This window comes from Acinonyx jubatus, chromosome C1 (genome assembly GCF_027475565.1).
Source record: "Acinonyx jubatus isolate Ajub_Pintada_27869175 chromosome C1, VMU_Ajub_asm_v1.0, whole genome shotgun sequence".
In the NCBI taxonomy this organism is placed as follows: Eukaryota; Metazoa; Chordata; class Mammalia; order Carnivora; family Felidae; genus Acinonyx; species Acinonyx jubatus.
In genome coordinates, this window is record NC_069381.1 from 29,900,993 (window position 1) to 29,927,334 (window position 26,342).

General features: G+C 41.0%; 1 protein-coding gene across 16 annotated transcripts in view; it reads left to right on the plus strand.

The window, feature by feature from the left end:
• Window positions 1-26,342, plus strand: part of MACF1 (microtubule actin crosslinking factor 1) — a 328,483-nt gene that overhangs the window by 66,743 nt on the left and 235,398 nt on the right. The window contains exon 1 of one of the 16 annotated variants that reach the window (XM_053211877.1): window positions 8,171-12,014. The exons of the other annotated variants lie outside the window; for them this stretch is intronic. Within the exon in view, the coding sequence (XP_053067852.1) occupies window positions 11,987-12,014 (28 nt within the window). The 5' untranslated portion in view covers window positions 8,171-11,986. Of the gene's footprint in view, window positions 1-8,170; window positions 12,015-26,342 lie in introns of those variants that run through there. 16 annotated transcript variants of the gene reach the window in all.

Genomic DNA, 26,342 nt, shown 5'->3' on the forward strand with positions numbered 1-26,342 from the left:
AGAGTCAGGTGCTCAGTGGATTAAGCCACCCAGGCACCGCTCTTTTTTTTTTTTTAAAGATTTTACACATCGGGCTCTGTGTTGATAGCTTGGAACCTGGAGTCTGCTTCAGATTCTGTGTCTCCCTCTCTCTCTGCCCCTGCCCTGCTCACACTCTGTCTCTCAAAAATAAATAAAATTAAAAAAAAAAAATATCACATGCTCCATCAACTGAGCCAGCCAGGCGCCTCCTCCGACACTTCCTTCCTTTCGTTGAGAACCTTTTGCCTATTCAAGACATTGAGGATACAAAGATTAATGACAATCCCTGTCATTGAGGGATTGTCAGTCTCTTGCATGGTCCAGTGGGATATCTATCCCCTCTGTCTATTTATCTGGTGCTATTTATAGAGATATGAACAAAGTACTGTGAGAGCAGAGGTGGAGTGATTACTAGGGGCAGCCTGGTGGGTGATGGGAAGACCTGACAGCAGAATTGGTATTTGAGCCGAATCTTGAAGTTGGGTAAGAGTTTGCCAGTTAGGGGAGAAAAGGTATTCTGGAAAGACAACAGGTGTGCAAAGGAATAAACTCATGGAAGTCTGTTTCCTCTGGGGAAGAATGAGAAGTGTTGTGAAGTAGGAAGCTGGGGAGAATAGGCAGTTGTTTAGGGTGAGAGATGAAGCTGGAATGGAGAGTTGAGTCTGTGTTATAAAGGGCTAAGCAATAATGTAGGCAGTAGACAGCACTAGATATTTTCAAGGCAGAGAAATGATATAAACAATCAGGGGCTTTTTGATAGGAGAGAAGTAGAACTCTGGCAGCAGTATGAGGTCATATAGAGAGGTAGGGCTGCACCTGAAGTGGAGCTGTATGTATCTGATTTTAGTTTGTCCAGGACAAGAGAAGAAGAGAGCAGGCACATGAAATCCTTCTAAAAGGGAGTTTGGTTTTAGAAACAAACGGATTGTATATTGAACTACAGTTGGAGTGGAGACACTTTCCCCGCAGCTCAAGTTGAACATGACCCTGTGTTGTGCAATGGTTTGTGTTTGGGTCGGTATTTCCTGGGACTCGTCAGGTGATGCACTTCGGCATGAGGCCCGTGGTGTAGCCGGGAGAATAGCAGCTCCAAGTGTGTGTCAGTGATAAGAGGGGAGAAGCCCATTTAGCTCTGCGTTGGGCTTCTGTTTCTTTGAAATTCTCTGGGCTGCAGAACCTGGCCCAGGACTCCCATCTTTTCATGACCCTTTACAGATAGCTTGGAGTGTGGACTTCATTATGTGTTGGAGTGTTGGCATTTGATACTGTCCGTGACCTCTCTGCCTATTCAAAATGTTCTTCTCTGTTAGCTTCAGTGAGGGCATTTCTTGGTTTTCCTTTACCTTATTGCTGCTTATGTGCCTTTGCCGAGTCTTTTCTTTTTTCTGACTCTACCTCTGGCAGTTACCTAAGGGGTGAGGCAGTGTGGTGAAGTGGGAAGACCAGGGCCTTGGATCCAGGCTGGTTTGGGTTAAAATCCAAGTTTCTACATTTATTAGCTGAGTGACTTGGGTCAGGCTACTTACTTTCTCTGAGCTTCCATGTTCTCATCTGTAAAACGGGGATAAGAGTGTCTCCCACATAAAATTACGAGGATTACATGGAATGGCACAGGTAAAATTCCTAACACAGCGGGACATGTAAATACACCATACAGACGTAGCTGGCATTATGATACTGCTCCTGACCTTTTCTGTCGTTGTTGTTCCTCTAGCCAGTTCTTCTGGCGTCAGCTTTTCTTTGGAATTGCAAACTCCCACATCTGTCTTCTACTACTTAAAATTTCTCAGTGTTTTTAGGTGTTATTATTTTTATTATGGTAAAAAAACATGTCATACCAAATCTACCCTCTTAACAAATTTTTACAAGTACAGCACAGCATTGTTAACTGTGTGCACATTTGTTGTGCAGCAGATCTCTAGAACTTTTTCATCTTGCGTGACTGAAACGCTGTGCTGGTTGAACAGCAACTCCTTGTCCCGCCCCACACCTCCATTGGCAACCACCAGTTTACTTTCTGCTTCCATGAGTTTAATTGCTTTTATAAGTGGAATCATGCAGTATTTGCCATTCTGTGTCTGGCTGATTTCATTTAGCCTGATGTCCTCAAGTTTTATCTATATTGTAGCATGACAGGATTTCCTTATTTTTTAAGGCCGAATAATATTCCATTGTATGTATAAAAATCTCAATTTATTGGTCTGTTTTTCAGCTGCCTGCAGGACATCTGTACTTGGATATCACTTTGAACTCAGTATTTTCACAACCAAGCCTAGACTTGGCTTTCCTCCTTGTTTCCCCAGTTTTGACAGTTGTGCTCACATTTTTCCACTGTCTTAGATCAGAAACCCTGGAGACATCTCTGGCTCCACTCTCTTCATCAACTCCCATTTTCAGTCTGTCATCAGGTCCTTTTGTTTCTTCAGAATTTCTCTTAAGTTTGTCCCTTTCTTCCCATTCCCTTTGCCATGAGTCTGGTCCAGTCACTCATCGCCTCACGCCTCAACTACTGCAACTGCATCATATTTTGTTTTTGGTGCTTTCTGTTACCAAAAGTAGGACAGACCTTTTATTTTTAAATTATTTTTTTAAGCTTACTTACTTTATCTCTACATGCAGTGTGGGGCTCAAACCCACGACCCCGAGATCAAGAGTCGCTTGCCCCTCCAACTGAGCCAGCTAGATGCCCCATGACAGACTTTTGTATTCTGTCCCCATCCGACTCTTCCAGGCTTATCGCACGGAATTTCCAGAACACACTTTCAGCTGAAGACAGATCCATCTCCTTTAAAAAAAAATTTTTTTTAATGTTTATTTAGTTTTGAGAGACAGAGAAATAGAACCTGAGTCGGGGAGGAGCAGAGAGAGAGGGAGACACGGAATCTGAACTGTCTGAGCTGTCAGCATAGACTCTGAGCTGTCAGCACAGAGCCCGACGTGGGGCTCGAACCCACGAACTGTGAGATCATGACCTGAGCTGAAGTTGGATGCTTAACCAACTGAGCCACCCAGGCGCCCCAATCCATCTCCTTATTGTACCTTGAAGTGCCTCATTCATTCTCTACTGCGGCCATTTCTTAGGCAGTTTTTACCTAGAATGCCCTTTATACTTCACTGAAATCTATCCATTCCTTCCAGCCTCACCTCAGGCCTTGCTTCTCCATGAAGACTTCTCAGATTATCACTGTTCATGCTGATGTATCACTTTCCTGCATGGTAGTTTTGTCTTCCCATTGAAATTGTAAGCTTTTTGAAAGGAGTGTTTAATAGATGTCCCATTTCTGTAACTCTCATGGTACTTAGCCCATACCTAGCCAGATTTTAGTGCTCAGTACTGAACGCTGATAAGGTGTGGTGACCAAAGTGAGTTATTCTTTCATTTGACAGATATGTATGAGCACTCACTGTGTGTGCTGTGCTAGGCCCTGGGGTCTAGTGATAGACCGCACAGTGAGGAGACTACTTATCCTGTGCACAAGCACACAAAATATTGGTTGGTTGAGTGAATTTGAGGAAACCAGGTCAGACTCTAAGTGAGGACAAGTGACGAGAAGAGGGAGACTTTAGAAAATAGTCATAAATGAAACAATAATTTATTGAATGTCCTCTGATGTTGATTTATTCTGGGTATTAGGGATATACCAGAGAACAGGGCCAAGTCTCCTCCATTGTAGAGCTTGTATTCTAACATTTAAAGGTACTTTTAGGGGCGCCTAGGTGACTCCGTCCGTTAAGGATCTGACTTCGGCTCAGGTCATGATCTTGTGGTTCGTGAGTTCAAGCCCTGCATCGGGCTTTCTGCTGTCAGCACAGAGCCCACTTTGGATCCTCTGTCCTGGCTCTCTGTTCCTCCCCTGCTCATGATTGTTCTCGCTCTCTCTTTCAAAAATAAAGGAACATTAAAAAAATTGTTTAAAAAAATAAAGGCATTTTTAAAAGGAACACTTAATATTGAGTGAAGCCCACGTGTAGGAGGTGAGCAGTGAAGGAGTTAATATGCTTGTAGGGCTCTAGGCTTTGTTGAAACAGATGGTTTCTCTGCCCTAGGGAGTGTTTTTAAGGGGGATTAGAGGACAGGGCTGAGTAGGGCCTGAGATCTCTCTCCTTCACTCCCTAGCACACACACACCTGCTGTTCCAGGGCCTGGTGAGCCATGTAACTTGTCTCCCCCCTTGGTGGGCACTTATTTGTAGCTTGTAAGTATGGCTTCAGGGCTGGTTGCATGCTTCTGACCTTTCTTACTTTCCTTTCCTTTTATTTATTGTCCAACATCAGTGAAGTTCCATTTTAATTTAACAGATGTTGGGACTTGTCTGAGTTCCTCTGGTTCATGTCTACTTTTACATAATTGTAATCCTGACCTATATATGTGTTTTTTTTCCAATCCAGTTTTTTTTTTTGGTGGCAAAATACACATAACGTAAAATTTACCATTGTAATCGTTTCAAAATGTACAGTTTATTGAGATTACATACATCTGTAATGTTGTGCAACCATCACGACTAGTCTAGCTTCAGAACATTTTCACGATTCCAAATGGAAACCCTGTACCTATTAAGCAGTCACTCCCCCATCCCTTCCCCTCCCTCAGCCCCTGGTGACCACTAATCTGCTTTCTGACTTGTCTATTCTAGATCTTTCCTATAAATGGAATCCTATAACATGTGGCCTTTTGTGTCTGGCTTTTTTCACTTAACATATACATGTATGTTTGCATGCCTGTTTCATGTAACATTGTAAGGATTTTTTTTATTTTTTTTTATTTTTAGTGTTTCTCTGTAGTCATTATAAGTTCAGTTATAATGTTGGTAATGGCTTCACTTAGCCATTCTCTTAGTTGTTGAATGCTTGGGTTGTTTCCAGGTTGTTGCTATATAAAAACTGCTGCAAGGGACATCTCCCTGACTATGCTGTGTTGTCTTTCAGAGGACTCTGTATATTGCACACCAGCTGCAGAAACACCATTGTCCTTGATTAGGATAGTGTGGCCTGTTATCCAACTCTGTGGGAGAACAGTCAAGTAATGAATTTTATATAGAAGGGAGCATTATACTTTGCAACAGAAGAGCTTGATCACCGGGGAATGGCAGGGAAAAGAAAGCTTTTTTTCCCCCTACTGTCTAGAATTCTCTGACACTGCCTCCACCCCCTTGGGTGTAGGAAGGAACTGATTATAGCAGTTGAAGATGAAATGTTTTATTTATTCATTCAGCAAAAATGTGTGTGCCTACTGTAGGCCAGACATTTGAAACTTGCTGGTGGCTTGAGCCTGGCTGAGCAGTGCCTTTTACTCCACCTGCCTTTGATACTGCATGGGAGCAAGATGAGGGCCTGCTTCCTGGGTAATCAAGAGAATTCAGAGTCCTAAACCACATGGGACCTTATTACCTCATGGTTTAACACCTCAAGGTTTTGTACCATTATAGATAACAATCACAGCTTAATTTGGGCTATTCACTCCAGGGGATTTCAAAGCTGGGCTGAGACTCCTCATACCTGGCTACTCTTGTTTCCCACTGTGACAGAGACCTGGCTGCTAGGAGATATGCCTCTGGGCCTGTGTCCTCATAGTGGTTTTATTCATAATATCCTGGGTAAGGTAGCAAGGGGAGGGGGCTGTTGCCTGGGTATAAAGGCTTTAGGCACTTTAGTATCATAATGCTACTATGCTCATGCAGTGGATGGGGGTGGGAGTGTCAGAGATTCAGAGTTTAGCCCAGATCTATCTGGGGTCAGTGCTGCCGGGGCCTTCCTGACTTCGGGCAGACTGTTTCCCCTCCTTTTTTCCCTCTTACTGACCTATTTTTAAAAATAGTCTTAATTTCCCTTTCTCTGCTGGGAAAATATTGACTACTTAAGGCCATTCAGGGCCACACTATGCCTCTAAAACCCAGTGCTAAGTGGAGAAAGCACTTGAAACAATTGCCAGATCTTAGCAGTTTACTTAGGAAAGTGGGGTGATTTGGGGTGAGAAGCACAGAGGCTAGTGAGAGCACCCAGAGTTAGGCCTCATCTCTGCCCTCATCTGCTACCACTTGTTGCTTTTCTTCCACTGTCAGAACTTGATCTGTTATGTGTCTGTATCTTCAGATGTATTTTTCTGCCTAGTGTGCTTGAAAAACTGTCAAACATTCCCCCTCTCAGGAAGGGCATAGAGGAGAGAGGGCCTAGACCATCAGGCGTAGTAGGGACTCTGTTCTCTCTCTTTCTCCCTAGACCCTGGACCAAGTCGGCCTGGAGTTACTGAGGGGTGGTGTGTTTATGTTTCTGTGGGCTGGTTTTACTGACTGAGACACAAAAGCCCAAAGCACAAGCCATTCCCACAAGCCTAACATTTTCATATTTCTTTCTCTGCCAAAGAATCTTTGGTTAGGGTTAAGAATAACTAGTCTGTCTGTGGAAATACCAAGGCCTTTTGTTTGCCAAAAGAAAAGGGCTTTTGATTAAGGCCTTCTTCACATTTTTTTATTTTCCTTAAGCTGCTGTGGGAAGACTTGAGAGCCTGTGAAGGTACCGTGTTTGAGGGGTTTGGGGGGAGGAAAGATAGCTAAAGAGAACAGGAGAGACTTAATCAGAGACTTTTGCAGAAGTGGAAAGAAGGAAACAAAGGAAATGATAATATTTCTCCAATTTTTGGTGATTGCTTTTGCTAGCCTTTCCTTCTTCCTGTTTTTTATGAAATACATCCAAAATGAGAGTTCCCCAAGGATCTACACTGCTGATGACCTTGGATCCCACGTTGTCACTTAGTGTGTCAACTTAGCCTTCCCCTTTTGGCCAGAGTTTTTCAACTATAACATGAGGATTGTGATAGTGCCATTTTCATACAGTGGTAATGAGAAGTGAGTGAGGTAACTATGTAAAAAGTACTTAGAACAGTGCCTGGTATATAGTAAGTGCTCAGGAAATATTGACTGTTCTGTAAATATTACTACTACTGTCTACTACAGATGCTGAGTGTAGCTAGCTTTGTTTTTCTGATTTCAAATGTTGCTGTGTAAGGCTATCAGTCAGACCTTTGTCTTTTTAGAATAAAAGGAGGTAGAGGTTCTCATCAGGCATGATCTTTTTGTCAGTCAGAGGCAAAGGGAAAGACTTATTCTCTATGTAGACACTTCTTAGAGGTTCAGTGTCTCCATAGTTGAATGTCAACAAGGATTCCATTTCATTAAGAGGAGCTTATATTATTACTCTCTGGCAAAACTGCTCTTATTTGTGGGATGGGCGTGGGTCATGACTCCAAGAGGTCATCTACTTTCTTGGTCTTTGATTGAGGGTAGTGAGGTTTCTCGTGCTCCAGGAGAACCTTGAACTGAGTTGTAGAGGAGGTGCCCCTGGTCTTCCAAATACACAGTAGTGAGAGAAGCAGGAAAAGGAAATCTCAGTAGGGAAAGGGGGAGTCCTCAGGGCTGGTCTGGCCCCAGTGACTCTAGTACCAGGCTGGGGGAGTGTCATTAATGGCACGTCCGAGCAAGTGCCCAGCCACTCCATTTCCCTGGCCATCCATGAGAGACCTGCTGTGCTACCCATCTTAAGTCTCTGGGCTGTTTTGTAAGCTTGCCACTTCCTTTCCCGAGTTGCTGGTGTGTGGCTAGAGGGTGACACAGATATTTAAGTTGGTGGTCTCTTTCTTGGCCTTTTCTGTATTGTCTTGAGCTTTTAGGAAGGATTTCCATGTCTGCCCTGTCTTCCCCACAAGGTGAAGTCTCATCTTACCTCTTGCAGGAGATTAGATCCTAATGGCAGCATATAAAGTGAAAATCCCAAAGAATCAAAATTGTCTTTGAAAAATACCTTAAATGACCCATAAATCAAAGTATATAAACATGGTTTTGTGTATATGCCAGGACAGAGTTAGAACACTGCATGGAGTAGTTGGCTTGTAGTTAGGGGGCATTTTATGGTAAGAAAATAAGTCTTCTCAAACACTAGAATCATATTCAGTATTCAAGGTGCTGGCAGTGTGAGACCACATGGGAACTGAGACTCACTGATGTCTCAGATTCACATCCTCTCTCTCATATTCACCTTGGTGCATAACCTGACCTTGGCATAAAACCTCACCGAGTGGAGCCGTGAGCAAACCTATGTGTGTGTGTTTAAATTACTTCTCTCTAAACGCAAGTGCGTTGTGATTCTCCTGTATCCCTTTTTGCTGTTTTTCTTATTTCTTCTGTTTTTTAAATCTTTGTTTTCTTCTCCTAAACCTGATTTCTAGCTCTCAGCAGTTCTTTTCTCATCCAGAATGCTGATTTGTGTGTTTGCCTTTTGCATTTATTTGTTTTCAGTGTTGAGGATTCTTTCAAGGAGTCTGGGAGAGAGTGCGAGTGGCTGGGTGTGGGGAGACCTCAAAGAGTCTTCTTTTAAATTCTGTAGTCACATTTTCGGCTTTCTCCACTAACTTAAGATTTTTATCCTTTTCATATAAGGCCTTTTCTTTCTTTCATTTTCTTCCCTTTTAAGGCCATTTTTCTATAGAAAATTCCTGCTTAGGGTAGGCCAGTTAGAAATGAATTCTCATTATACCCACTAGACTAGACATCACTGGTTTAGCTCTAGAGGTTTAGTTGGTTCGTGGATCAACCCCAAATTTACAAAGGTAGATGAGGAAGAGCCCACCCAGAGAGGTCAAAGGACACTTTCCTCAAGTCACCCAGCTGGTTATTGACAAGCCGAAACTATGACCTGGTTTCTCTGAATCCCAGTGCTTGCCTTTGAAGCCTTGGAGAGGAATGGTCCTTTGAAAGACCCCAGCCTTTGGGGAATTGTGACTTCTTTTGATTAACTTTATTTCAGTTCCTTTCCTTAACAAAAATGCCAAACAATACAAATGTCAAGAGGGTTAGGAATTCTATTTCAAAGATGTATTTGAGAATTATTTGAGAAAGTCTAGAAACTTGGAGGTATGTTAGGATTTCCAAGACCAGGAATCACTGTTATTGGCCTGGGGATTTGAGAGAAGGGAAATTGGTGACCATAGTTATAGGAGGACCAGGGTTTGTTTAGGGCATCACCTGGAACCCAAAAGGGTAGTTAAGGTCAACAAACACTTGTTAAATTCCATTCTTTGAAAGGCACAGAACTAGGTGTTGAAAATACAGTCATAGGCATGGCTTTCAAAGGGCTCACACAGTCCTCTGGTCAACTTGAGAAAAGAAGGTAGTGTGTGTATTTGGAGAGCTACCTTAGCAAAGCCGTAATTTCTCTTGTCCTGATTTGGTCATAGAACTGGAGGAGATGGAGTTTCTGTTCATTGGGACCTTGGAAAGCTGAATGCTAGTTTGGTCTCAAATAGGGTAAGGTGGAGTTTTCCTAGTGTCTCAAGAGTCAGTGGTATTTACTCAGTGAAAGAGGCAGTTGGGGAAACATGGAGTTCTTTATACCCTTTCCTCCTTTTCTTTCTAATGTTCTTCCTTCTGGGAGCTCCTGGTAAATAGTAAAGCTAGGTAGTTTCTCATACTTAAGTTTTTTTTTTTTTTTTTAACTATTTCTTTTGAGCAGTGGGGACTATCAGAAATAAATAACTGATAAGAAAAATGATTGTGAAAGATTGCCCTTCCTGCATGTAAATCAAACAGTATTCAGGCTTGAGGGAAGTCTATGCTGTCAGTATTTTCAGACATAGAGACAGAAGGAACTTCTGTCTAGGAGGGCCATATAGTTTTCCTGGTCTTTGTAACCCCACTCCATCCTACTTGTCAGGTTCCTTCAGCTTTTGTTGGTTCAAAACATCACATTTAACAAAGGTCAAAGCTGCAGCCCTTGCTTTCTCAATCCTAAGAAAATGGATTATTTTCAGCCATATGTTTCTTCTGTACCCCAGAAAAAAACCTAAAACAAAACAAAACAAAAAATGAACAACTGAAACCCTCCAATAAAACAAAAACTTCAGCAACCATGATTGGCTTGTAGAGCCTTAGGTGTTGGGCCACCTCATAGGATTTCTTATGCAGGACTTTTCCAGATTGATGACTAATATACAAAGAACTGCCTCAGGCCCTGCTGTCATCATTTTGCTGTGCAAGGAGGACATCATAGAAGGGTCCAGGAACCACCCCCCATGTCATTCATAACATTTTTATTGCTGTCTGAGAAGGGGATGGTGGTGGTCATGGTAGGAGCATTTGTGTGTGTAGAGCAAGGTAGGACTCCAAGCCCCATGCCTAGTTTCTAATTGGTATTGGTAATATGCCCTTTCAGAGAGTCAGCTCTATGAGGTAACTTTGTGGAAACATCTCAGTTCTGTTCTATGCACTGTTTGTTTTGCGATCTACCAGCAACTGTAGTGAATGGGAGAGCCTTTGCCTTCTGAAGTGCCCTTAGGCTGTTCCCAGTGACCCTCCAGTCTTAAGAATCAGTTGGGTGAGAATAATGCTGAAATCCTGTAGCTGTTCGGCTCAAAAGAAAAGCTGCACTGCCATGGTGATAAAGCTCCCAATTGAATAAGGAAAACGGCAATTTCCAAGAATCTGGGTGGTAGTTATTTTAGTCAAGTTGAGAAATGGGATCACTGAGAAGGATTTCCGCAGTATCTAGGCTGTCAGGGAAACAGTTATTCCCCACTGCCTCCTATTTACAAATTCCAGGAGAGGAGCTTGAGGCCTCAAGGTTGTGTCCCTGTCTTCACTATGACAGTCCACAGAGGCCTTCCACCATACTGCTTTACAATTCACTGTAGTTTTTCCTTTTACAAATACTTTATATCCCATATATATATATATGGAGTGGGATTACAAAGACCATATATATATACATATATATTTGTATATATATCTTAGTACCTCATAGATGCTGCACGTGCATTAACAGTCTTCCTGAAACCTGAAAATACAAGAAATATAAAAATACACACTTTATGAACCTTGGCTTCTGGGAAGCCAACTTGGGATTTCCCTTGTCTATTTGTCCTATCAGACTCCTTGAGAGGGATGGTAAGAACATTTCTCTCTTTTTCCCTCTCTGCGGTTCACCCAAATGGGACAAATTGTTGGATTCAATAACATTATTTTCCAAATGATTCTTAAGGCATGAGGGTCACTGAGATTTATTTTTAAATTCATAATCTTGGGTTGAGGGAAAGCAGTTGTCCTTACTGAATTCCCTTGTGGAGACTTTCAGCTGCCCAGACACCCCCACATCTTTACTAGGCACATTCCAGCAGTCTTAAAGCCCTGGCCCTCAGGAGTGAAATTCTGGTCTGGCGTCTCACTCCTGGAATCCTATCATGAGCCATGGCCATGCGTGGATTAGGTGTCAGATTGAAAAGCTGAAGGAACAGGTGGCATGTGAGCTTAATATAAAACTTCCGGCTTGGTAAAGTGGTTTTGGAGACTTATGCTTATTCAAAGTTTCCTTCTGCTTTCTTGTTTGCTTTAGCCATCTTTTGATGGTCTGCTTAGCTCCCTCCAGAGTTTTCTAGGAGCATCCTGGAAGCCTTCAGAATACAAGGAGTTAAACTGCAGTGAACTTGGAGAATGATTAAACCGTGATTAAGTGATATTTTAACTTCTGTTTACAGAGGAGAAATGGAAATCATCAGGGAAAAAAAGTTTGTAGTTTTGACTGAAGTCATCTTATCTTTCTTGGCCAGGGCTGCCTGCCGTTTTTAGTTTCATTTTTAGCTGCAAGGTGAACTCCCCCTACACTTCTGTTCTGATGTCCATCTTGGTCTTTGGTCATATTTCTCTCTCTGTCTCTGCCCACAACTCCCTTTCTTCCCACCTTGACCTCTGCCTCTTTCCCTCCCTCCTTCATGTTATTGGTCTAGGAAAGCCAGTTCCACTCAGAACAGAGGTGGAATGGGACTCGGCTGCTCTACTATGTCTTCTGTTCCTTGAAAGCCTTGAGATGAAGCATCGATAGGAGATTTGGGATATTTGGAAAGCCACTGGACGAGTGGAAAAATCACTAGATAAAGAATTGAAGATGCCGGGGTTGAATCCCAGCATTGCTGCTTATTAGCTGTATGATCTTGGATAAGTTACTTCATCTCTGTAAGTCTCAGTTTCCTCTTCTGTAAAATGGGGAGATAATTCCTGTTTGTAAAAGTAGGATTTAGAGAGGATTAGAGTTATGCATATAAAGATTATTCTCTAATCCTAAGAAAATGGGTTATTTTCACCCAAGAGGTATTTAATTATGTTTGAAAGTGGGAGCTTTGTAGTGTAATCGAAGAGGTCAGAGTTGATGGTAGCTAGTGGACTGCCTTTGGTTAGCTTTTTGCCTACTTAACTACATAATGTTAATTGTATAGTTTATATATTATAACATAAAGTTATACTACTCTTTGCCTTTATTCTAGTCTAGTAAATACAGTGGCAACCCAAAGGAGGGCTAGATAGGCCTTTAGTGTATCCCTTCCCCCAACCCCCTCCCTTCCTCCCTTACCCCAGCCACTCTAAATGAACACATTTAAGTGCAAATTGTTTGCTATATAAATATAGCACCAAGAGTTGCTATGATTGTGTCCCCTCTTCTGACCCAATTGTTATATATGAGTCCATTTTATTGAAAATGTCTGGTTCCCTACTCTGGTACTGATGCAAAGATTTATTTCTCTCAGAAATTATTTGTGGCCAATTTATATAAAAGAAGATGTAAAATAATCTCTGAACATTTTATTTTGTCTCATTTGAGGCATTTCTCTACCTCATTGAGGTAGAGAAGTGGGTCATAGTTATTCCATCTTTTGTCGTTTACTAAAGTGGAATGAGCCAAGGCCAGTGGGGCCTGGCAGATCAGAGGACCTTTGCCGTTCCTCTCAGACCTAGTTAAGCTCGGCTAAGTCTCTAGGTTTTAGAGTACTCAGCTGTTTTGGAAACTAGTTAAAAAGCATAATGTATTGCAATATGAAAGACACTTTGTGGCTTTCTAATTAGTATCTTTTAGCATTTTATTTCTTTTCAGGGGGGTCCTTAAAATCAAGTATCTCCAGTGTGCTAAGTATTTGATAGAACATAAGGAAATTTAAGTATCAGAAAACAGTGGCTCAGATTGCTTCTTACCTTATATGTTCATGAACTGGAAGAGTTAATATTGTTAAGATGGTAGTACTCCCCAAACTGATGTACAGATTCAAAGCTGCTGGCTTTTTTTTTTTTTTTTTTTTGCAGAAATTGACAAATTGACCCTAAAATTCACGTGGAAATGCAAGGGATCTGTAATAGCCAAAATAATCTTGAAAAAGAAGAAAATTGGAAAACTCACATTCCCAATTTGAAAACTTATTATAGTAATCAAGACAGTGTGGTATTGGCATAAGAATAGGCATATAGATCGATGGAATAGAATTGAGAATCCAAAAATAACCCTCTACATTTATAATCAATTGATTTTTGACAAAGGTGTTGAGACAGTTCAATGGAAGTAATTGTCTTTTCAGCAAATTATACTGGGACAAGTTCATATCCATATGCAAAAGAATGAAGTTGGACCCCTACCTGACACTATATGCAAAAGCTCAAAATGGCCCACAGATCTATGTGTAAGAGCTAAAACTATAAGAACATTTAGAAGAAAATTTAGGAAAAAAAATCTTTGTGACCTTAGATTAAGACATCATTTCTTGAGTATGACACCCAAAGCACAAGCAACAAAAGAAAAGAAAAAAATAGATAAATTGGACTTGATCAAAATTAAAGACTTTAGTGCTTCAAAGGACACTATTTTTTTAAGTTTATTTATTTATTTTGAGAGAGAGAGAGGGGGAGAGAGAGAGAGCGTGCGTGTGTGTGCGCTCAAGTGGGGGAGGGGTAGAGAGAGAAGGAGAGAGAGAAAATCCCAAGCAAGATCCATGCTCAGTGTGGAGTCCAACATGCGGCTCAGTCTCACGACATGAGATCATGACTGGAGCAGAAATCAAGAGTTGGACACTTAACTGACTGAGCCCAGCTACTGACTGAGCCCACTGAGTTCCAGTGTACTGTCCCCAGTACACTACTTAAAAAGTGAAGAGACACACCACAGAATGGGAGAAAATATTTACAAATCATATATTTAATAAGGGATTTATATTTAAATATATAAAATGAACCAATAGAATCTAACAGTTAAAAACCACACAACTCAAAGATGGGCAAAAGATTTGAATAGACATTTCTCCAAAGAAGATACAGAAATGACCAAAAAATACATGGAAAGATGCTCAACATTTTTTCATTAAGGAAATGCAAATCAAAACCATAATGAGAATGCCACTTCATAACAACTAGAATGGCTACTATAATAAAAAAGTGAAGATGTGGAGAAATTGGAACCCTTATACGTTGCTGGTGGGAATGTAAAATGGTTCAGCTGCTTCAGAAAATAACTTAGTGGTTCCTCAAAAAGTTGCATGACCTAGCAATTCCACTAAGTATATATCCAAGAGAAATGAGTATGTATATCCACATAAAACTTGTACAACATATGCTCATAGCAGCATTATTCATAATAGCTCAAAAGAGGAGACAACCCAAATATCCATCAACTGATCAACAGATAAACAAAAAGTGTCATATGTATACAATAGTATAATATTCAGCAACAAAAAGGAATCAAGTATTAATCGATGCTAATATGGATCAAACTTAAAAACATGCTAAGTGAAAGAAGACCATTACAAAAGACCACATATTGTACGATTCTATTATACGGAATAGGCAAGTCCATGGAGACAATAAGTAGGTTAGTGGCTACTGGGGCTGGGAGAGGGTGGAATGGGACATGACTGCTAATGGATATAGGGTTTCTTTAAGGGGTAATGAAATGTTCTAAAATTACATGGTGGTGATGGTTGCACGACTCTGTGAATATGTCAAGATCCATCGAATTATTTGCTGTGAAAGGGTAAACTGAAGGGCGCCTGGGGGGCTCAGTTGGTTAGGTGTCCAACTTCAGCTCAGGTCATGGTCTCATGGTTTGTGAGTTCGAGCCCTGCATCAGGCTCTGTGCTGACAACTCAGAGCCTGGAGCCTGCTTCGGATTCTGTGTCTCCCTCTGTCTCTACCCTTCCCCTGCTCACACTCTGTCTCTGTCTCTGTCTCTCTCTCTCAAAAATGAACATTAAAAAAATCTTTTTAAAAAGGGTGAATTGTATGGTATGTGAATTAAACTCAATAAAGCTGTTATTTAAAAAATTTAGGGTGATTTGTATGTATGAATAGTATTTTGTCAATTTGTGCTTGTCTCCTTATTCCTGCCATTGTGAATCTTGAAGTTAGAGCATCACTGTGTTGAGCACTGGGTAGGTTACTGTTGCCCCAAAGCCTCAAGATGAGAAATTTAGGTTTGCTATCACTTTATGTGGAATAGTTGATGGCACATTGTATAAGGAACAAAAGCTTTTAAGGCGAATGCCCTGAGGTTGAAGGCTTTCCAGGTTTTAAGTGTGACTCTCGGTGTCCTACGTTCATTCTTATTTATCTTCTCAACTCTGTGTTCCACTGGCATAGATAACTTATGTTTTGGGTCACAGGCCTCCTTCCAGCTCCACCAAGAACCTCAGTTCTTTCATTTCTTACATTTTTTTCTCCAGGCTGTTGATCTTGCTCTGAGACACTCTTTCCTGGGAGGTGTAGAGACAGCAGCTGGAGGAGCCGCTGGGTGGCGCCCTGTCCTCAGAGGACTGACAAAAATAATGACTTGCCTGGAAGAGGCCTGGGCTTGTGTTGGCAGGAAGAGATGATTCATTTTTCATCAAAGGAATTTCAAAGAAGATATAATGACAGGATGATGTCAGAGGAGCAGGTGGAGACAGGAACCTCGATTGAGGCTGGAGGGAGGTGTTGAATTGTATGGTTGCCTGGGCAGTCAGAATGATTGACTAGCATAGATCACAAGAAACATCACCTGTTTTTTAGTTCCTTTCTCATGAGCCCTGGTGTGGGCAGTGCTGTTCATGAGCCTTTAGAGCATGTGGTCAAGTCTCTGCCTGTCTTGGGTGTACCGTGTTTGTAACTGGGTGAGACATCTCATGACATCCTGTGCCAGTCGTGGATTTCTTTCACTCGCAGTGTAGTGTGGTCTTGCACTCTGTGTGTTAGCTCTATGGTTAGCAGTGTCTGTGTCTCGGAATTGAAACTCACATGCTCGTGGAGGCTGGAAGTGTGGCATTTCCCCTGATATTTTAGATACAGGAACTTGCCTAGATATCAGAAGGTCAAATCTCAGAGACTTGACTTTATTGCCAAAAGTACTCTGGTTCCCTCCAGTGTTGTTTTTTGTTTTTGTTTTTTTTTCAGTTTCCTCCAGTGTTTTGGCAAGACCTGGATCTTTGCTCTAACCTCAAATTTCTTTTTTTTTTTTTCCTCTCTTTGAATTGGAGGCCCTCTGTGGTGTGTAGGGATAAAGCTGATAAGTGGGGGAAACTTACAGTCAGGAGAAAGGATAGTAATTTTTGGTATCTCTTCATATTGCAACTCACTAAAGTTGGTTAGGTATTCAGGCTTCCATTTATTTTATTTTATTTTATTAATTATTTTTTAGTAATTAATTAACTCATGACCCTGAGATCAAGAGTCAAATGCCCCTCTCCCACAACTGAGCCAACCAGTCACCCCCAGGCTTCCATTTACGTTAAGCTTATAAAAGAGTGTTCCTAGTCACTACTATTATGCCTTAACACTTACCAGAGTCTGCATGATTATGAGATTGGAGGCTAAGCCAGCAGTTTTCAAAAAGATAAGAGAGGGTATTTATCGCTTGTATTCTGTGTCAGGATTCAGGTCTCCCGAGGAATATCTGGGGAGAGATGGCTTAGTAATATCAGTTGCTGTCTTTGTGCTTTATGAATCATTTATCTGAAAGTGGCTTGGAGTACTTTACGGTAGCATTGGACAGAAGATATTGCCTCTCTTTAAGATACACCATAAACAAGAAGAAAAAGTTAAAAAACAAGGCAAAACAAACCCCCCAGAATTGGATGGCATGGAGGAAAACATTATTTGGTGCTGTCTTGAATTGTTGCATCCTTCTGGCTGATCATCTGGCTGTACTCCTAGGTACACTGTGGAACTATAGCTGATCTTTGGAGGAAGGGTAGGAAGGATATGAATCAGGAGGGACTGAATCAGAGGTTTCTTAGAGAAGAGTGCTGGACTTCCCTGGGCCCTAGGTGGCAACATTCCTCCTCTGTGCTAGTTGTACTTCTCCCTGTATCTCTCCATGAAATAACAAATCATTAGAAGAGACTTTTAGCCTGACATGCCAGAAGACCGAGGGGAAAATGCTCCCAAGCATGGGTTTTATTTGGGAGCCCCCTGAGGGTAATCTATGATGAGGCTGTTTCAGAAGTCACCACCTGACTCACTGAGTCAGATGAGTCTGAGTGGAAGCAGCAGTCTTGACCGGAACATGTTCTTTATACCTGCCTATAATGTGTACAGATCTTCCCTTTCTTTGGTTATGGGTGAAATGCCTTTAATCATAAGGTCAAGCAGTGATAAGGGAGAAATGTTCCGACACAACAATTAACCAGAATGTTAAGGGAATCTATTGTGGGGATTGGGATTCCAAATATCTTTTTGATTTTTCCTTTTTCTTCTTCTTCTTTTTTTTTTTAGTGGGAGGACTCTTTTAAGGGCTCATTGTTACCTATAGGATAAAATCCAAACTCATCTTGTAATTTAAGACCTATCATAATCCAGCCCGACTTTCTATAAACTTATTTTTATCAAAATTATATTCTTATTTTAAAAGATCAAATATTACTATGAGACTTACAACAAAAATTACCTGGGGTGCTTGGGTGACTCAGTCAGTTGAACGTCTGACTCTTGGTTTCAGCTCGGGTCATGATCCCAGGGTTGTGGAATTGGGCCCTGCATCAGACTCTGTGCGGAGTGTGGAGCTTGCTTGGGATTCTCTCTCTCTTCCTCTACCCTTCTCCCCTACTCTCTATCTTAAAAAAGAAAAAAAAAGAAAAAAAGAAAAATCTGTTTTGTCCCTCCCCATTTCTGAGACTGCTTCCAAGTCATGTAGAGGTTTTTTTTTTTAGTATTTTCCACTACATTTCCTTTTTTTTTTTTTTAAGTTTATTTATTTATTTTGAGAGAGAGAGAGCATGAGCAACAGAGGGGCAGAGAAAGGGAGAGAATCCCAAGCAGGCCCCATGCTATCAGCTTGGAGCCCTATACAGGGCTTTATCTCATGGAACTGTGAGATCATGACCTCAGCTGATATCAAGGGTCGGTGCTTAACTGATTGAGCCACCTAAACACCCCTCTTTTCTTTTCTTTTCTTTTTTTAATTTTGTTTGTTTATTTATTTTGAGAGAGAGGGAGCATGAGTGGAGGAGGGAAAGAGAGAGAGAGATACAGTACCGGAAGCAGGCTCTAGGCTCTGAGCTATCAGCACAGAGCCTGACATGAGGCTTGAACCCACGAACCACGAGATCATGACCTGAGCCGAAGTCCTATGCTTAACCCCTGAGCCACCGAGGCCCACCCCCTCTTTCTTTTTCTTTAAAGTAGCTTCCAGCCCAACAGGGTGCTTGAACTCACAACCCCGAGATCAAGAGTCACATGTTCTACTAATTGAGCCAGCCAGGCACACCTCTACTACATTTCTTTCTCTCTCTCTTTTTTTAAGTTTATTTATTTATTTTGAGAGAGAGAAGGCATGTGTCAGGGAGGGGCAGAGAGAAAGGGAGAAAGAGAATCCCAGGCAGGCTCTGCACTGTTAGCACGGAGCCCAATGTGGGGCTTGAACCCACAAACCATGAGATCATGACCTGAGCCAAAATGGAGAGTTGGATGCTTAACTGACTGAGCCACCCAGGTGCCCCCTACTACATTTTGTAAATATACCCTTGTTTTACTGCTTCTTGATTTTTCATTTTTTGACATTATCTGTTGATAATCAGCTATAGAAAATTAGGATTTAGTTCTTTCATCCCTGCCCTCTTCCCTCTTCTCCCTTTTCTCATTGTCACACATTATTTCCATTGTGTGGTATTCAGTGTTTAGATTATTATGGTCATATAAATATTTGCTTAAAGGTGAGCCACACAGTATTTTATAATTACATTTCCTTTCTTGACTGACTTTTTCCCCCCTGGAATTAATTGCCTTATTTTATCACTTGTTTTCTGTGGCCCTAACTCCATGCTCTCCCATGGGGACTGTAAGACAGCTCTCAGTATGTTGGAACATATCAAATAATATACATATGTATATATTTTTAATAATCTTTGGAGAAATTCCCCAGGAGCTTTCTTTTCTCCAGTTCTGTTCTCCAACTCAAGCCTTGAGTAAAGTTGTCATTCTGGGACTTTTCCTTCACCATCATACTGGGAAATTCATTTACCTCTCTTCTGTGTTCAATCCCATGTTTCCTGTATCTCATGCTGCCATTTTTCTTGGTTACTCCATTCCTTCATTGGAATATACCTTAGAGTAGTTTCCTAAGAAAAGATACATGAGAAGTAAATATTTTTGAGACTTTGCTTATCTGAAAATGTCTTTAGTCTACTTTTCATTTGATTAAGAGTTTGAGTATAGCCTTCTAGTTTGCAAATGGTGTTCCATCAGAGTTTTGAAGACGATCCTCCCTCTGCCTTCCTGTGCTGCTACTGAGAAGTCCAATGCCATTCTGCTTTCCGAATTTTGTTTGTGACTTATTTTTTTTTTCAACAGCTCTTAGGATTTCATTTTTGTCTCTGGTGTTCTGAAATATTGTGATGATGTGCATTGGAGAGGATCTTTTTTAATTTGCTGAGTTGAGTTCTCCCTAGGTCTTTTTCATTTGAAAACACATCTTTCATTTATTAGTTATTTGATAATTTCCACCCTTCCATTTTCTCTTTCTGATACTTTCGTTAGCTGGATATTGAGCTAATTTGATGGCTTCTCTGAATATTTCCTTCCCTGTATTTTCTCTATCTTTGTCTTTTTGTTTTAGTTTATGGTAAAGATCCTCAGCAATATCTTCCAACTCTTCTTTACAATGGTTTATTTCTGCTATCGTATTTTTTATTTCTGAGCATTTAAAAGATTTTCTGAGTGTTCCTTTTTATACTACTTGTTCTTGTTTTATGGCAATATTACTTGTTAGTGCATTCTGAGGATATTAATTACAGTGCCCTCAACCCCCTCAATGTTTTCCTCTGCTTCTAATATTGTCTCTGTTTGTTGCCTTTTTTTTTAAAGTTTATTTATTTGTGAGAGAGAGTGAGAGAGAGCGAATGCACGCACACAGGGAAGGGGCAGAGAGAGAGAGGGAGAGAGAGAGAGAGAGAGAGAGAGAATCCCAAGCAGGTTGTGTACTGTTAGCACAGAGCCTGATGTGAGGCTTGAACCCACGAACCATGAGATCTTTGTGAGATCATTACTTGAGCCGAAGTCCGACGCTTAACCAACTGAGCTGCCCAGGTGCCCCTGTCTCTGTTTCAGGCTCCTTTTGTTTGTTCATTTTGGTCTCTGTCTTTCACCTTAGAGGTGCTCTTAAAATGTCTGATGTTTCTTGGTGATCTTCATATATAAGACTTAGCTCTTAAAAAGCTGAATGGAAGCCTAACAAGCTGACTTGTTGACTGGTGTGTTCTTAATGAATTATCAGGTAGGGGAGGTCTTTTTCTCCAGAGAGGAATTGGCCAGTCTTCTGTCTGAGGCCTTTTAAGCCTGGCAGCCAGAGCTCTGGGGTTGCCAGTCTGGACAGTGGGGCAGAGGGGAGAGTCTTGTTTGTTCATTATGTCAGATTTCACTGAATACCCGTTATTAGTGAAGCACACTTCTGACCTCATGTGGGCCTCACGACTTTGAACGTGTCTTGTATTCAGCCTCATCATGCAGCTTTCTACCCCTTGCCCTCAAGCCTACAGTGACCCCTGATGCATCCAGTTCCCCAGACTTTCTGGAGCCCTGCAGCAGTTTCCCTGGTTTCTTCTTGTTCCCCATTCTTCACAGGCACTTAGCAGAAAGATTAAGCTGAAATTTAAATTAGTGAACGTTGATCTATCCACGCTGTGGTTTTTGAAACTTCTGTTGATATTTTTTATTCTTTTCTGTGGGTTTGTCCTGTTTTTATCCCTTGACTGTCATTTTCCTGAGGCTTCAGAAAGAATGGAGATAAATGTGCTTGTTAAGTCTGCCGCATAGAACCTAAAGTTGGCAGAAGTGAATCTTCCAAACTTCTTGCTCGTTCACTCTCAAATGCACAAACTCTGTGCTCTAGTTTTATTTCTTCTTTCTTGTTTTCATTTTCTTGCTCAGGTTATCTTTCCTCCTGGAATGTGTGCTCTTTTCGATTTTAGAATGTTGACATCCTACATGTTCTCCTAAACCCAGTTTATGTGCCTCATACAGGGAAGCCTCCCCCCACCCCCAATTTCTCCAACTGGAAACGACCATTCCATTGACTGTATTCCTAAATTTCTTGTTCGCTGAATTCTCGTGGTCTTGCCACCCTCATGACACAGCATACTGCCTTATGCTATAATTATTTATACACACTCCACTTCCCTGGTTAGATAGTAAGGTCTAAAAGGGTATTATAAGACCGCTTTGTAATTTGTTGTTGTTGTTATGGGTAACAACACAAATCCCAGGCAACTAGATATTTCACAGAACCACAGAAGTTTAGGGCTAGCAAAGAATGTAGAGATCTAGAATGTCACCTCATTTTATGAATGAATAAACAGATCCAGTGTGATTAAATGATCCTTTAGTCATATGATAAACTAGTCAGGACTGGAGATATCACCTCCTTTTCTAGTTCTCAAACTGCTAAATGTAGTGATAAAATCTGGTATGTGTTTAATTAAATATTCTCATTAATACAGGGTTAGCCAAAGGACACTTTTTGTTTCACTCTTTTTGAAAATGTTTATACATATCTTTTTGATCTTAGTAATTAGGTAATTTTGTCATAGGTAATATCATAGGTAATTTTTCCTCTCCTTCCTTCCCTCCCTCCCTCTCTCTCTCTTTCTCTCTCTCTCTCTCTCTTTTCTTTTCTTTTTGATAAGTTAGGATCTTCAATATTATAAGTTTAGCTAAAAACTGAGCTGGGTAATAGTTTCATTCCAAGGCATCAAGGACCCATGGATTATAGGTAAAAGAAAAATGTAGGCAGCTATACTGAAAGTGCCCTGATTTCAAGGAAATTTAAAAAAAATTAGTGATACTATGTATCAGGAGTGATTCTTTTTCACCTTTCACCTAACAGTAGAGTAGACCCAATTTAGTTGAGTCCTAGTTAATTGAAGTTTTGCTGTTTGATAATTCATCAAAGATTATTGCTCAAAGTAAATTGTGTCAAAAATGATTTAGCTCTTGATGGTCATTTTCAGAATGTTTGAGATAAGCTTTGGAGATTTAGATGCTCCAGGAATGTCCTTTGGGAGAAAGTTGAACTACAACTATTGTTCATTTAGGATTTGTTGAATATCAGATATGCCAGTCACTAATCAAAAACCCAGATGTCATTCTTTTCCTCATTTCCTCATCACCTACTTTGGGAACTTGAGGATAGACGATGGGCAGTTCTTTAGGCTGCTCCCTTTCTTTGAGATTTGGTTTTCATTGGGGTTTTGCCTTACAAATGAGGCTGAGTGATGGTAGATGGTTTGATACTGAGTCTGGCTTGCAGTCTCCACTGAGCAAGCTGTTGCTGGACAAGCAGTCTATGGTAGATGAGCCATAACCAATCTGTAGGCTGGGTTGGGCTCTGCCTAATGCTCAATACTTTTGGTTTTATCCAAAGTAGAATCTGTTGCCCTGAGATTTTAGAGAGTAGGGATTTATTGTACTCATTGGTATTTCTGCCTTCAGCTGTTTCTGCATTGCCACCTGGCTGCCATTAGAGGGAATTCACTATAGCTCTGAGTCCCTGCAAAGGACTGAGAGGAACTATCCCTGTTTCCAGGATGGAGCATGTGTTTGTTCTCTTCCCTTAAAACTGTTACCCAGATTTCCTTTTATGACTTGTTAAGTCAGAGGCAGCTGCTAGGATGCATCGGGGAAGCATTACTCACTGGGCACACATAGTGGCCCTGACTGCTGGTGAGGAGCCTGGGCTGAGCTGAGAGTGAGTCAGCTTTGCAAATGGAAAAATGCAGGGTAGTGGGGGGTAGGGATTATGTGCCAGTGACTGCTTCTTCTGTGTCTGTTCTTTTCTCTGTAAGAACTTACCAGAAAGCTGTGAATACTGGGGATCCAGTTGGGGCAGCCAATACACCAACCAACTTTGAGGTGATAATGTGTTCATGAAAGGAGAGAGCTGACTACACCTAGCATCCCTGCCTTTTATATTATGTGTGTGTGGGTTTTGAGGCAAGCTTGAGCTTGTGTTATGAAAGTTCTATGTGTGCGAATTTCACTAGAGTAAAAGCAGTCACAGAATCTTTGTCTTCGTTATAAAACTCAGTCTTCTGTATCTGTCTTTGTCCAGTAGGGGTCACTGGGGGTTTAAGCTCTAAATGAGAGAAACTCACTAATCTTATGGTAGACCAATCATATTCCTCGTCTTTATTGTGAATCTTTGTATATTGAGCACTTTTTTAAATAAACATTAGAACAGAAATAAAAAATGTGAACTTGTATTAAGAAATTTGTAAATCTACTGAATATATGAAGAACAGATTATTCCAAATGCTAGGTGAGACAAGAAGCCAAAGCTGAGATGGAATTGGTTTTATAAATAAGATTGGAAGAGACTTTTTTTAAAAAAGTGAAAGGAGACAAGGAAAGAAAACTGTTTATTAAGCATCTGATGTATACTTACCTACTACAACTCCTAGAAATAGTTTTTTTATTTTTTTATTTTTAATGTTTACTTACTTTTGAGAGAGAGGGAGAGACAGAGTGGGAGTGGGGGAAGGGCAGAGAGAGAGGGAAGAATCGGAAGCAGGCTCCAGGCTCTGAGCTGACAGCACAGAGCCCCACATGGGGGGCTTGAACCCATGGACTGAGATCATGACCTGAGCTGAAGTTGGACGCTTAACCAACTGAGCCACCCAGGCGCCCCCGAGAAATAGGTATTTTTATACACATTGTACATTTTAGGAAATATTCAGAAATATTAAGTGGGTCCCCTAGGGTCCCATAATTAGTGTTTTGTGATACTACTAGAGGAGATCCTGTTAGGCACGTTTATTTGAGTTTGGTCCTTGGACCCTAGTGAGGGTTCATGAGAGCAGGTTTTATTAGAAGATAAGCAGGGCCTGGTGGTAGAAAGACCAAATGATTCTCATGTTGTGGATTAGGATTCAGAGCAGGCTCCAGGGGTCCATAGGTGTAAAGAAGCTGACAAATCTGTCTTTGTGTTCAGGTGACAAGTTTTTTCTCTTTGTCATTTAGGCTACTGCCAGGATCTAGAAAACCATCTCACAGAGATCTAAAATTAGCCGTTTGTGTGCATAGCTTGGTTTCCATGGATAAATAGTTTAAGTTGGTCTCTCTTACCTACCTCTTATCTTGGCCCGGACTCTTCTTCTGAGCCTTGAGTATAGCTACCTACTAGCATTCTCAAGGCTGACTGGTTACCTTATTGTTGAGTTCCTGACCCTTTGTCAGCTGCATACCTGTTCTGCCCTCTTGTGTTCCAAGGTGTCTCAGAGAAACTAAAATGGATCACATGTTTCTTAGCCAGACCACACTGCAAGATGTTTGCCATTGAAACTGTTTTTATTTGGAAAAGCATTTAAAAAATGTGTTTAGGCTGGATAGGAGTCAGGTGCTACTTTCCATCATGAATTCACTTGTAATGAGAGATGTTTCTGGACAAAAATAACAATCCTTAGCGAAAGTCGAGAGCAGTCTCCATAGACAGGGCTTCTTTTCCTTGAATCTTCTCCATTTATTGAAGATACTGGCTACCAGAATTTCCAGGAAAAAAATCTAATTGCTCTAGATTTCATTATTACTTTGTTGGGGGTAAATGGTCTGAATCCCAAAGAGAGAGAGATTATTTAAAATAATAATATGGATATTAAGATGGACTACATATTCTTGTCCTTTCTCGTTTTGAAGCAGTGCCATTGAAATCTAATTTGATTTATTTATTGAGTTGGTGGCTTAGAGCTGCTTAAATACCACATGTTTTACCTTGACTTATCTCCTCACATTGCCCGTGGAAGGTGGCTCGTTACCCTGCTGGGGCATAAATGCTCTAATAGAGTAACAATAATAACAATGGCTAACATGAATGAGTTCATGTTTAATGTTTTTTTTTAAACAGTTAATAGTGAATGCTTATTGTGTGCCAGATAGTCCATGTGTTTTCTCACTTAATCCCCATTGTAACACCACAAAGAGGTGATTTTATTATCCCTATTTTACAAATGAAGAAACTGAAGATTAAAGAGATTAATTAATTGGTTCATAGACACACAGCCAGAAACTGTAAAGTCAGCATTTGAATCTGGGTTTGGTTAACAGACTGTTTAGAGCCCTGTGCAGAGAGAGAGGCATTTTGGTTTTAAGAATGAGTATCCAGGGTGCCTGGGTGACTCAGTTGGTTAAGTGTCTGACTGGCTTAGGTCATTGTCTCATGGTTCGTGAGTTCTAGCCCTGCATCAGGCTGTCTGCTGTCAGCGCGAGCCCACTTCCGATCCTCTGTCCCCCCCCCCCCCCGCCCGCCACTCACCAGATCTCTCTCTCTCAAAAAAAAAATAAACAAATAAACATTAAAAAAAAAAGGGGGTGCCTCTGTGACTCAGTTGGTTAAATGTCCAGCTTTGGCTCAGGTCATGATCTCATGGTTTATGAGTTCAAGCCCCACATTGGGCTCTCTGCTTTCTGCACAGAGCCCACTTTGGATCCTCTGTCCCCTTCCTCTGCCCCTCACCTGCTTGTGCGTGCTCGCTCTCTCTCTCTCTCTCTCTCAAAAATAAATTTAAAAACATAAAAAAAAAAAAAGAATGAGTTTCCTAGGGACACCTGGCTGGCTCAGTTAGTAGTAGAGCATGTGGACTCTTGATCTTGGAGTTGTAAGCTCCAGCCCCATGTTGGATGTAGAGATTACTTAAAAGTAAAATCTTTTTTTTTTTTTAAGTTTAGTTATTTATTTTGAGAGAGAGAGATAGCGTGAGTGGCAGAGGGGCAGAGAGAGAGGGAGAGAGAGAATCCCAAACAGGCTCTGTGCTCAGCATGGAGCCCGACATAGGACTCGATCTCAAGATAGTGAGATCAAGATCTGAGCTGATACCAACAGTTGAGCCACCCAAGTACCCCCAAAATAAATTCTTTAAAAATAGTGGTCCACTGTCTTTATGTCCTCCATTAAAAATAAAGAATGAGTTTTCTAGGTGCTACCCCAGAACATCACCCATTTTACTTTTCACCTTTACTCTTTACCTTTACTTTCATTTTTCTTTCTTTTTTTCAAGGGTAAGGGCCTAACTA